The following is a 13488-nucleotide window of genomic DNA, read 5'->3' on the forward strand; positions in this document are numbered from 1 at the left end:
CATTTGCCTTTTCTCTGAGCCAGCTTCCCAGGTCTCTGTCCCATCCATGAGGTCAGAAGACTCTTCCGAGAAGGGACCCCATCTTAGGCACAGGATATCAAACCATGGTGGCTGTCAGCCCACGGGTGGGAAACCATGAGCAGACGGACCTCTTTTCCATGTAAGGTTTTCCTCCCACGTACTTTCGTAAACCGCTGGTGTCTAGTTTAAGGGAGGGTTTGATTAAGCATGCTGCGTGTTCAGTTGTCTCAGTTGACTAACTCACTATTTCATGGGTTCTGTAAAGACTGCAATGATTTGTTTCTCATCCTCTTAGCAAGCTGGGGCCGCAGGCTCGTTCTCTGTAAGTTACCGGCACATGTACAGCTCAGACACTGTCTCTGAAGCATGTGCATATATTTTAATTACACTAAGGTCTTAAAACTTCGTTTCCACATATAACATTTCCGGGCATTGACCAAGCAGACAAAGTACTGGGCTGATGTCATTGCGCTGATGAAATATTAATATTATTGATAAGGCGGGACAATGTAGCTGACTCTATCAGACTCATACCGTTCGCGTGAAAAGGCTGAGTTTCTTTGGCTCTTTGTTCATTCAAGTGCACTGAATACCAATTTAGATAGACTTAGGCATTGTGTTAATCTGTCGATAAAATCTCACACTGTCCATAGTGTTTTGCAAGCTGATTTAGGTTTTGGATTACAACAACTAGCCATTGGTAGAAATATACCATATATATACACATGGAAATTACAAAAATACATTTTATTTATAGCTGATTTGTTTTGTTTTTTAAGTAACAAAAAGCTAACACTATGAAAGATCAACCAGCATACCAAAAGACACTACCTAACATCATCCGAACAAGAGGCTTGTCTGGGACTTTCCTGACACGTCATCTCCGGAACATCCCAGAAAGAGCCACTGGCCATTGGGAAATAAAGACCGCTTCTTTGAAAAGTCTGTGCTTTGACAGTCGAATCTCCCATTCTAATCAGTTCCACTCCCACTCTTCTCTCACCTTTTAAATTGCCACCTTCTCTCAGTAAAGACCAAAGAAACTCGTGAGGAGAATGGAAAGATGGGCTCAGGGAATGGATACGGCTGAAGCGAGATGGATCTTGGGTGAAGGTAGGACAGGCCCTCGTTCTCCAACAGATGCCAAGTGAGCCCTCAGTGTGGGGGAGGGGACCCGCGTTTTCTCCCCGAGGCCACCTGAATGAAGTCAGCAGCCGTTCGGCTTTGCTCAGACTGTGCGGCAGGTGCCTCGGGGCTGGGAGACGCTGCCCACCCAGAGCCCTGGAGGCCCACGCGCCATGGCGGGCAGGTGATTCGCGACATCACCCCCACAAGGCCAGCAGCCCGGCCGTTTCAGCGAATGTCCTCCAGCGTCCGTTAACCACAGGGGGTGGGGGAAGGAGGGGACTGGCTACCTCCATACACTTTTTTAAATGTTATTTACATTTACACGTAAATCAACGGATTTTCTACATTCAGAAGCTTCTAGGAACAGCGGCTGCAGGCTGGGGAGGCTGGACCCACGCTTCCTGCTTCTAGCAGGCATCCATTACTAGTTCCTTTTGTGTCACTCGGCAGCCCAGGCTGGATGTCATGGTTGAAAAGACAGAGATGTTTCTCATAAAAGTCATTGATGTATCTCTTATCCCAGAAGAGAGAGGAGCTTCATTCTCAGGCCACAAGAAAAAGCTCCACCAGGAACTGTTCTCCTTTTGTAGGACCCTCAAAGCTCTGAGCACCGCTGCTCTTTCAGCTGGATCCCAGCTCACAGGGTACTCCGGTTCCAAAATTACAACACCTTTTCAAACACCTGTCAACGCAAACCAGCCATTCCCTCTCATCTTCTCTCTTTCCTGGCCTTTGCTTAATAGGGGGTGGGGGAGAGGTACAGTCACTGTATAGCACTGGTTTTCATCCGATGCACCTGACTTTGAATACGAATCTCTAAAAGAAGAGGACTCGGGTTTCTTGGCTGGAGTCAGGGCCTCCCTTCCAGACAGGAGGTGATTTTAACAAGTACAGTCATGGCTGAATGAGAGAGAGTACAGTCTGGTGCGTAATCACACGCCTGCATAGCCTTTAACACAGGAACAGTTAACATGCAGGAGTCACCAAAGAGAGAGCTATGGCCTCCACCTTCTGGTGACTTACTGAAATGTGGCATTGGACAGGAATCTGTAGCTTAGCTAGTGTCTCTCCCGACTAAGGCTCCGTAGGGAAATACACCGGCAGTTTGAATATAACACAATATCAAGCATACGGTCCCAAGCAGGGACCTCTGGACATACAATCGGTTGAAGAGGCCGAGAATCCAGTCATTCAAGAGTTTCCTCTGTTTCCCAGAAGCCCCACGGTTCACCTTTTCAGAAACTAAGGATGAGGAAGACTCACCCACTGTCTATGCCTCAAGTCCCAAACGCATTAGGCTGGAGAAGCCCGAAGACGGTTTCCTCAGAGTCTGGAAGCCCCCGGGGCTAAGGCATTAGACCTGGAACTCAAACATGTCTGTCTGCTTCTTGGCCAGCTTGGCCACCTCCTCCCGGATGGCCTTCACCAGGGCCGCCGTGGAGATGTTGGTCAGGGGAGTGTCCGGAGGGTCGTTCTCTGCCAGGCTCTGCTGGGAGGCCGCCGCGGAGGGCACAGGGCCCTGCTCCAAGCTGGGGTGCATGCCGGCCGGCTGGCTGTACTGCCGAGGGAGCCTGGAGGGGGAGTTCTGCTGGTAACGTGACCGGGGGTAAGCCTCGATGTACCCTGGGAGGGGGACCTGCAGAGGATGTTGGGAGACAGAGGAGGGGCCTGGGATTAGGAAGGGGCTCGTCATAGATGCACCTGACACTGGAGGCAGGCGGGAAGAGATTAGGAAGAAAACGGAGGCCATGTACCATTGTACAGATACAAAACCTGGAGTCAGACTGGCTGGGAAGTAGGTAATTTGAATATTCTCACTGGATATGCTGGTGGGAACATAACTGCGTTTACATATGAATCTACGTGGCTACCTTTTTAATATAAGCAGAATCCAACAAACAGAAGTGTTGTAATCCAAAAATTACAGTACTTTGGAGGTATCCGATGGGAGAAAGAATTCTACAAGCCACCAGGGACCTTCTTACAGATGTCATTTTAAATATTTTTATTATTGATTTTTTTACAGAAAGGAAGGGAGGCGGATAGAGAGAAACATCGATGAGAGAGAAACATCGATCAGCTGCCTCCTGCACACTCCCCACTGGGTACGTGCCCTTGACCGGAATCGAACCTGGGACCCTTCAGTCCGCAGGCCTACGCTCTATCCACTGAGCCAAACCGGCCAGGGCCAGATGTCCTTTTAGTATAGTGAGGGATAACAATGGTGCTGAAACATTGGCTAAAGACAAATTCAATTATGCTCCTCTTTTAAGGAAGGCGGAAGGATAGAATTCATTCCAGAAGTTTAAAAATGCAAGATGGCATATATTTTAAAACATTTTAGACATTCAAGGGGTAAGCTTTGATCACCAGGAAAATTAATATATGTAGAATAACTTCACCCCTGATGATGTCACTTAGATCAGACATCGCTACGGGAAGAATAGACACCAACTGTGAGGTTGAGTTGAATCTGTAAGGGTGGAACGTATGGACCCCAGGAGTGACCCGGGCCTTGGGTGTCAACGTGTTTCCTAACTCTAGCATGCTGAGACCAAACCCTAAAATGTCATACAGTATTGGGTGCCCTCAGGCCCAGCCCGGGGAGCCAGTCTTTCTTTCTTTCTTTTGTAATTTAAATTGAGACAGTCTTTCTTATCCATGTTGGATGGACTCACACAAAGGGGACTCCCCACTCTAAGGGCCATCCAGGTGCTGGCTTTTTCCCCTTGGGTGTTTTTGTTTGTTTGTGTTTTCCACTAAGCAGCCCTTGACAGGTTAGGGTGTGAAAACCACAACTCCTAGTTGTCACGACGACGGAGGAAACCAGTCCTTGGCTGAAAGTCACGCAGGAAGGTTTAGGAGGTGCATGCAAAGTAATTCAGTCCTGAGTTTCTAATACTTCATTTTCTGGTATTTCATGTAAACATTTTTACCGAATTTTAAAGCTAAAAGGAACCTCTTTAAAAACACTTTGGAGCCAGACAGAGGCAGGTTTGAATCCTGGCCTTAGCACCTTACAGAAGCTGGGTGGCTTTAGATTAGGCCTCAGTTTTCCTCATCAGCAAAATGGGACGCATCATGGGACTAATAACCCCTACCTGCTAGGATGGCTGTGAAGATTAAATAAGAGCATATAAATAAAATATCCAACATGGTATCTAGCACATAGAAAATATCCCCCAAATGGCAGTCATTAGAAACATTTCTTTGATTCAGGAAGATGTAGAACCTGGCAGGCCTCAAGTTCCTCTGTCAAAGGACAACCCCTCTTACCACGTCTCCTTTAAAACGGCTGACGTTAGCCAGCGGGTTGGTGGAAGGAGGAGTGAGATAACAACACACTCGTCTCAACCCCTCACCCCTTTGCTCCCTGAAGTGTGTCAAGCAGGTAACGTCGTGGGGAATCAGCAAGGGTCTCACCGAATCGGCCCACTGGCTCGGGAGCTCGTTCTCTCCCGCATAGGACATCCAGGCCTGGCTCCGGTAGGACGAGGGGGGCGTCGGGATGAAGTAGCCGGTGAAGCCCGGTCTGTTGGCAGCGGGGATGGCGAACACTGCGGGCACCGTGTTGCCTGGCATGGAGGAGATGGATGGGAGAGATTAGGCCAGCACCCCACCCACTCAGCTGACATTTGCACAAGCTGAGGAAGCTGGGAAGCAGGGGCGGGGGGGTCTGGCATTGGGGGAGTTGGTAATGGGGGGAGCAGCAGATCTCCACCTGTAGCCTCAGCCTTGTTTGCTGCCCAGACAGTATGAAAGGCCTGATCTGCCGACTCAGCCTGTCCTTCTAGAGAAATGATTGCTCAACTCCCCTGGCTGAGCCCTCTCCACCTCCCACACCCGCAGCCCAACACCTCAGACTTGCTGACAAGAGGAAAGGGCACCTCAGTGTCCAGGTGTCGCCCTCCCAGGAGGCAGGGTATTTTTATTTATTTATTTTTTTAAAAATATATTTTATTGATTTTTACAGGGAGGAAGGGAGAGGGATAGAGAGCTAGAAACGTTGATGAGAGAGAAACATCGACCAGCTGCCTCCTGCACACCCCCCACCGGGGATGTGCCCGCAACCAAGGTACATGCCCTTGACCGGAATCGAACCTGGGACCTTTCAGTCCGCAGGCCGACGCTCTATCCACTGAGCCAAACCGGTTTCGGCAGGCAGGGTATTTTTATTTTTTATTTTTTTATTATTATTATTTTTTTAATATTTTTTATTGAGGTATTATATGTGTACATATCTTACCATTACCCCCCCCACCCCACACCCACACATGCCCTCCCCCCCAGAGTTTTGCGTCCATTGTTTATGCTTATATGCATGCATACAAGTCCTTCGTTTGATTTCATAACTCCCCCACCTCTCCCTAAAGGCAGGGTATTTTTAAAGAGCCAAGAAAAGAAACCAAAAGCAATATCCCCCCGGTGAAATTTCTGGGCACAGTGAATGCTTTAAAGCGTTGACAACTGGGTGCTTTCAGGTTTAGCCTGAAAGGTAAGGTTTGAATAAACACAACACCATTCAAGGGCGGGTACAGACCTCCATGTTCATTTCAACACTGTTGGTAATAATAAAACACTGGACACAACCAATATGTCCCTCCCTAGGGGAAAGGATCAACGGTGGCAGATCCTGTAAGAGCAGATCACATGGCAGTTTAAAGGAATGAACTAGATCTATGCGTATCCAGCAACCTGGAGGCGCGGGGGGCTGAGTCAAGTGAACAAAGTGCAAGAGGAAATGTATAGCTTGATAGCGCTGATGTAGATGTCAAATATATGAAGCATTAATATATGCCAGCGATTTTCAACCGGTGAGCTGCAACACACGGGTGTGCCATGAGAATGTTTAAAACATGTAATGCCTGACTCTTTAGTCAGGAGCACTGACCTCTTTTCCCTTAGATGGTCAAATTAAAAAAAAAACGACGACAGCCAACTCAAAAATAGCCGTCTGGTGCGAATGAATCAAAATCAGCAAAATACGTTTCTTTGGGTGTGCTGCAGAATTTTAGCAATTAGTCTACGTGTGCCATGAGATGAAAAAGTTGAAAATCGCGGATATATACTGTTACATACATACATATGTAGCAAAAAGGTTAACACCCAGGATCTAAGACTATGATGACCTCTGGGGAGAAGGGAATTTCGATGGAGATGGACCGTTGTTATCCGTAATGCTTTTAAAAAACATATCATTTTTAAAAACCGGAAATCTGGCAAAATGTTAACATATACCCTGAATGAAACATCTCTTAATATTTTGTCAGATTTCAGATCTTTTTGAAAAATAAAAGGAGTAGCTCTTGGATTCCTGAGGGCGGCAGGTAGAAGGTAGAGTGTGGAAGTCGGGGGGGGAGGGAGGGGAGGGGGGGAGGCTGGGACCAGGGTCCGATGCAGGCTTTTCTTCTCTTGCCCACCTGAGTAATTTAAAGCTGCCTGATCCAACTGCGCCACGGACACGGGGCCTCTGGACACCTGCGTAAAGGAGGCGCTGTCATGCAGGTGGGCCGGCTCGGGCCCAGCGGACTCGGCCATCCTGGTCTTGCTGCCAACGTCGGAGGTGGACCTGGGCGGGCAGAGGGGCTACGTTAGCCGCTTCTGGACCACGGCCGGCTGGGCGGTCACCTTGGGGAACCGCAGCAGCCTCCAAGCCCCATGAGGATTTGCCCCCCAAATAACAAAGGGGCCAACACGCCCAGACCACTAACAGTCATCGTGGTGGCCCAAGCTGGAGACATTTTTTATTTTTACTTTTAATATATTTTTATGGATTCCAGAGTGGAAGGGAGAGGGAGCGATAGAAACATCAATGATGAGAGAGAATCACTGATCGGCTGCCTCCTGCATGCCCCACCCTGGGGATCGAGCCCACAACCTGAGCATGTGCCCCGACTGGAAATCAAACCATGACCTTCTGGTTCCTAGGTCCAAGCTCAACCACTGAGCCATACTGGCCGGGCACTGGAGACATTATTAGATATTCAAGGTCAGTAGCCCCTTGAGGGCGGCTCCTGTGTCTCTGGGGAGTTCAGTGCTTAATTTCTACATAAAATTAAACCAAGCAATTAGCACTGAGCATTGTCTATCTGAGAGGTGATGACATCATCAACAGCCAATGAGAAGGCTCCATCTGAAGAGCGAGGGTGCTCCCCGCTCCTGACACCAGGATGGGTGACTCAGAGGGCCCTGAGGACTAGTTACTGGACAGGAACAAGGTGCCCAAGGCTCTGGGAAGCTCCAGGCACAGGAGCCGAGCACTCGGGCACTTCCTGGGCATTATGAGTAGGAACACATTTTTTTTCCTGTCCCAGGCAAGCAGAGAATCTGGCCCATTTAACACATCGTATTTCCACCAAGTGCTCAGAAAGCCAGGAGGTCAGCCTGGGCTCAGCGGCCTCTCCCATTGTTAGGAAGGGTGAGCTTCTCCCATGGTTAGAGGGTGTTTTCGCCACAGAGACTCCGGGCTGCCCTACCATTAACATGGCAGGGAGGCAAAGGAAGCCACAGCAGGTGGCAGGCTGCCAGCCCACAGGCCACCCTCTACGCAGAGATCAAAACCTTTGCGTTTGTAGAGTGGGCGGTGACCTCCTATCTGGCAAGGATGGCAGACGGTGCGGAAGGACAGGGGAGGAATCGGGTGGTTGAGAGAAGAGATGAAATAGATGCTGGGTTTTGGCAAGCCTACCACAAAGGGTGGATGTGACGCTCCTCCCAGCCGGAACCCTGGGGAGTAACTGAGGGAGGGTGGCTGCTGGAGGCCCAGCCGTGTGGGGTGGGTCTCCCTTTCTTTCTCAATCCCTCCCTCCTCACTCCCCAGCCCTGGCCTCCCTCATACTGTTCCCAGCATCTGCTACTCCGTCAGAAAACCCTTCCCAGGAGAATGCCTGCACCCTTCCCAGGAGAATGCCTGCACCATACACTTGGTCCCCTTTGAGGAATCCCAGAGCCTCTGAGAACAGTTAGGGTGTTGCTCTCATTTTACAGATAAGGAACCAGGGACAAGAGGGGCGAAGCAACTTGCCTGGAGTTACACAGCAGGTTACTGGCAAGTCAGATGGAACCCTGGTCTGCTGCTTCTTACCGGACCCTGAGCTCGGCTGGGGCCATGGGGTGGGGTCTACACACAGTCGGGGATCCTAAGCTGCTGGGATTGAGGGCACGGTTGCTTCTGAGGGAAAGCCATTTTTCTTTACTGTTTTCACACAATTCAAACCTGTGGTCCACAGACAGGGTGCGACTAGTGTGTTGGAGGAGGCTAGGGTCAGAAGGCCAGGGCAGTGGCCCGTACATACCCCTGGGACCAGTTGTTTCTCCCAGCCATGGACATGTATTTCGACCTCCCCCAGTGCTCACGGCCTTTGTGTTTCTTGTCCATCTTTAGTAAAAACAGGTGCTGCCCTGGCTGGTTTGGATTAGTGGTTAGAGCGTTAGCCCACAGACTGAAGGGGGGTTCGATTCCCAGTCAGGGGCATGTACCTGAGTTGCAAGTTCAATTCCTGGCTCCGGTCTGGGAGTGCAGGAGGCAACCAATCAATGTGTCTCTCTCTCACTCTCTCCCTCCCTCCCTCCCTCCCTCCCTCCCTCCCTCCCTCCCACTCTCTAAAAATCAATGGAAAAAATACCCTTGAGGGAGGATAGGAAAACAGTAACAACAAAAACACGTGCTTTTTATATCACAGAGCAAAGGGAATGTGCCTCACAGAGGACATATCTGAGTTCATGTGCTCTCAGCCTCTCCCTCTTGAAGTCACGAGTTGGGGTGAGCGCTGAGACGCGCTGCTCCCTGGCCTCTTGGACACCACCCCTAATAACAAAGGGGGCACACATGGCAGGAGGCAACTAGACATCGAACCCCCCTTCAGTCTGTGGGCTGACACTCTAACCACCTGTTGTGGTGGCCCCCGCTGGGGTAATTTTTACATGTTCGAGATCAGAGACGGAGCTTTCGGGGCATGGGGCAATGACACTGGGTTTCTTCAATTGTGGGTTCTCCAAGACTTTCTATTTACAATGACAGGAAAGCCGGTTAGCCCTCTATGTCCCCCACGTCCTTCATGGTACTCGGGTGCCCCAGGCACATGGCTGTCTGTATGGGTGATGCACCAGAATGGGGCACGGCATGAAGGAAGCCTGTCAGGTCGGGGTACACAGGTCCAAATCCTTTCCAAATATTCCAAACAAAGCAAACACAGGAAAGCATTACCGCCTGAGAGAAGCGACCGCTACGGGGCCAGTCCGGGGAGGTACAGGGGGAGGCGGAGAGCCCATGACCATTTCAGGAAGCTGGGAGAACCTGTAGGCCTGTGAAAGAAACAAGCAAATAGAGGGAGTTCTGTTAAAACCCAGGGTCAGCCAACACAGAGATCCTCCTTATTTAAAATGGAAGCAAATTTCGGCGGGGCAGGCTTTTCTTCCTTCTCTCAAACTTCCCCCTTAAGATAATCCTTAAGATGTCTCCCAGCCCCCTCTTCTATCTCATCTCCTATCACTGTCCCCTTTGCTTAGGCCACTGTGGTCACAGAGTCCTTCAATTGTTCTTTGCAAAAGTGCTCTTGGCAATTGAATACTCCCAGTTCTTTCCCGCCTGGGCTTTTGTACATGCTGCTCCTTCTCCCTGGTGTGCTTTTAATGTTGCTTTTTTTTATTATTATTATCTGCCACCAACCTAGACTGTAATGAGGTCAGGGACTTTGTTGCCAGCTAGCTCCTTGAGCCTGGAACAATGCCTGGTATATTAAAGACAATCCATAAATATTAGATGAATGAGCCACTGATTGCATTTTGCTTTCTCACTCATGGAAATGAGGTTTAATGGGGGAAAGCAATGGGCTTGGAATCAGGAGGTATGGGTGGAGGGCCTAGTTTGCTGATGAATAGACTTTATGTCCCTAAGCAAGTCAGGTGACCTCTCTGGGCCTCCGTGTCCTCTTTTGAAATGGAGAAAAGACACCTTGCTCAGAGGGGTGCTGCGAAAGTCAGGCAAGTGAGTGTATGTGTGAAGTATTTTGCAATCTAGAAAGCACTATTCAAAAATAAATGATTGTAACTGTCACAAAAATGAAGACTTTAGTCAACACTTGAGTGGATAAGAGGACAACGGTCGGTGACAGGATCAGAGAGCCAGGCCACCGCCTTCTTAGCAAGAGCAAATCTAGAAATGCCCTCTGGGGAGACAAAGCTTAACTTGTGCTTCTCATTCATCCTTTTCTTTAGGTACCAAGGCCTGCCAGATCTCTCAATGACCAGATGACAAGATTAGACTGAAGGCATCAGGACCAAAAGCAGCAGCAGAGGGAATCTTTAAACTGAATGAGTCTCCCTCCTTTCAGCATTATGGCAGACTGTATACTCATTAGGGCCAACCCACTAAATAACAACCTGATCCTGGATAAAACATACCTTTGAAGCACAGTGGCAAATGCAAGACGTAAGAGGAATCTCAAGGACTCCACTCCACCTTTCATTTTTGCTTACTACTCACTATTTCCAGCTCTGGTTTCAGCTCATGGTTCTATTTTAGGTTGCTGAGGTGTGTGTGTATGTGTCGGCAGGGGCGGGGGGAGGGTGTACCCTGGTGAATTTGGCTCTTCACTTACCTGCACGATGACAGCGTGGGGACTTCCCTGAACTGTCACGTTTTGCTGAGAATTAAAAAATCATTGTCCTAGGTGTCCTTCCCACTTTGCATTCTATTATTATCCATAAACCAACAAGTGAGGACATACCTTTCCCAAAAGAGAGCCAGGGGTTGATAGTCCCTCTTCTCTCTTCTGGCCTCTCACAACCAGTAGAGGAGACAGACAACCTATTTTTTGCCCCTGGTTCTTGGAAGGCTTGCTCTCTAGTCAATACAGTTTCCAGCCAAGAAAAAGCTTTCTATGTCCATGGCTGTCCTGTACCAGTTCACCAGGAGGACTGATGAAACGTGCTGAACGTTGGACAAGTACTAAGGGAATTCCCTTCTTTGGGAAAAAAATATCCAGGTACCCAGCAAGACTGCAGAAGAGGTCAGAGCCCTCTTTGGGGGCTGTATCCTCAGGGCCTCAAACAGGCAACCTGGGTCCTGGGTCCCACATAGCATCTGCCTACATCCCCTCTGTGCAAGTCCCCCGTGGTTCACAGTCCTCTGGGCTCTAATACTGGCTTCCTTTCTCATGTATTTGGGACTGGCTCCCTGCTGGCTGCTCTGTGACTGGGACCCCATTGGAAGCTATTGCTCAAAACTGTTGCCCGGTTCCACGTTTCATGATGGTGGCATAGGTTGCCCAGCTTGGTGACCAAGGACCCTGTCTTTTGGAATCTCTGCCCTCTCCTAGGAAGGAGTTCAGAGATCCAGGACTCAAGGCAGTCTTTGTAACTAGGTCTTAGATCTTCGAGGTGGAAGGAGCCTGGGTATGGCTAGAGTCAGACACCCTGGGACCAGAAGTTTTGGTTGTAAAATAGAGGGAAAGAAGGTGCACAGTCTGCTCCAAGTTTCAGTCCTCATGTCCCTGGAGAGGGGGGGAGGGGGAAGGGTCAAGGCCAACCCCTCTAGCAATCCCAGTAGAGAGTGAGTCCAGGTGAGACCCACCTGTGCTGGTCCCTCCTGTGCATGTGCATGCATCCAGGAAGAGGAATCTGGTCAAGAGCAACGTCAAGGGTGGCACTATAGGGGTAATAGTCCAAGGGGGCAGCCTGAGGCTAGAGGAACGGGTCAGAAGGTCTCAGGCTTTTCCTCAGGGAAGGAGCACTGACAGGCCAATGCCAACCCCCCCCCCCCTCACTGGAGGCCCTCATCCAGTTCAGAGTGGATGTGCCAATCTTTCCATACCTGTTGACAACACTGGGTTTCACCGCATGGTACCCCTCCCACTGCATTGTGCTGACCCTGAGAATACTGCGCCAGGTGAACAGGTGTCCACCGAAAGCCACATGCAGCTATAAATAACTTTACATCCTGTAGTTCTGTCAGTTCACCAAGAGCTACTGAGAGAATATCTGAGGCTCCCAAGGCCTTGGGAGTCATGGAAGGTTCAAGTGGAAAGAGAGCAGGAGACACTCAGGACACACCCCTTACCTTAGCAGAAGGGAGACTGAACCCCAGAGAAGTAAACTGTCTCATCAAAATCACACAGCCAGGAAAGGGCACTGTCCTGCAATTCTGAGCTAAGGTGGCATGCTACAGCGGCAGGAGTTTGGAGTCAGACAAAGATGGGCTGGAGTTCTGCTTTGATCCTTACCAGCTGATTGACCTTGAGCAACTTACCGTCTCATTAGGTGATGAAGGTACTAGTATAATATCTCCATTTCAAAGGCTGTTTGAAAGACTCATTTCACATCTTATAGTAGGTACTCGAGAAGTGATATTCCCTTCCTTCTGAGACAGGATTTTTTTTAAAATATATTTTTATTGATTTCAGAGAGGAAGGAAGAGGGACAGAGAGATAGAAACATCCATGATGAGAGAGAATCATGGATCGGCTGCCTCCTGCAAGTCCCCCACTGGGGATCGAGCCCACAACCCGGTCATGCGCCCTTGACCGGAATCGAACCTGGGACCTTTCAGTTCACAGGCCGACGCTCTAGCCGCTGAGCCAAACTGGGTAGGGCTGAGACAGAATATTTTGATATAGTAATTGTAGCAACTATAATTTTGTCCATTCCTTTCATTGCCCCTTGTAAGGAAGACGTGTCTATTAGGATGAAATTGAGAATTTTACATTCTTTTTTTCCTCCTCTCCCCTCAAAAACAAAACAAAACAAAACAAAATAAAAAGACCACCCCAAAAACTTTGCTTATGGTGAGATAGAAAGACATCATCCCCCCCCCCCCACACACACACACACAGTTCTTGAATCCAAGGCCCTTCCCCTGTCCCAAGCATTGAGGGCATCCCACCTTCCTGCCCCAGGGAAGGCCACGGCCAATGAAGATGGTCCAAGAGCCAGTTCTTATTGGTAGTTCAAAAGCCAGAGCTATTGAACAGCAAGAGTTTAGGATTCTATCAAAAATCTAAGCCCCGAAGTGCTCAAGGTCTAAGGTTGATGCCCAAACAAGAGATTTGGAAGAAGTGAGGTAGGTTTAGACTACTCTGCCCCTAGATAAGGTAAATTCCCTTCGGATAGATGAGAGGAGAGGTAGAAGGAGGCAAGGGAGCTTAGATGCTGATGAGTCTGATGAAGGGGCTGTGTGTCCTGCCTCGCTCTGGGGGGAGGGGGAAGGGAGGGGGAGGAGAGGACACAAATACCATAGCAAAGTTTGGAATCTTAAAGAAAGGGACCTGAACCCACTTTTAGGAAAGCCCAGGAACCAGCAGCACAGAATTCCCCCACTTCCCCCAGAACTCATAAGCATGT

General features: G+C 49.4%; 2 protein-coding genes across 2 annotated transcripts in view; one reads left to right on the forward strand and one right to left on the reverse strand.

The window, feature by feature from the left end:
- Nucleotides 1-13488, forward strand: part of LMO2 (LIM domain only 2) — a 208958-nt gene that overhangs the window by 113122 nt on the left and 82348 nt on the right. The gene's annotated exons all lie outside the window — the stretch shown is intronic.
- KIAA1549L (KIAA1549 like) overlaps nucleotides 2504-13488 on the reverse strand; it is a 93839-nt gene continuing 82854 nt past the window's right edge. The window contains exons 17-20 of the mRNA XM_054725430.1: nucleotides 9356-9453; nucleotides 6570-6718; nucleotides 4573-4724; nucleotides 2504-2785 (exon numbers count right to left, since the gene is read on the reverse strand). Coding sequence (XP_054581405.1) covers nucleotides 2504-2785; nucleotides 4573-4724; nucleotides 6570-6718; nucleotides 9356-9453 — 681 coding nt within the window. The remainder of the gene's footprint in view (nucleotides 2786-4572; nucleotides 4725-6569; nucleotides 6719-9355; nucleotides 9454-13488) is intronic.

The sequence above is a fragment of the Eptesicus fuscus genome, chromosome 13, assembly GCF_027574615.1.
Source record: "Eptesicus fuscus isolate TK198812 chromosome 13, DD_ASM_mEF_20220401, whole genome shotgun sequence".
Lineage (NCBI taxonomy): Eukaryota > Metazoa > Chordata > Mammalia > Chiroptera > Vespertilionidae > Eptesicus > Eptesicus fuscus.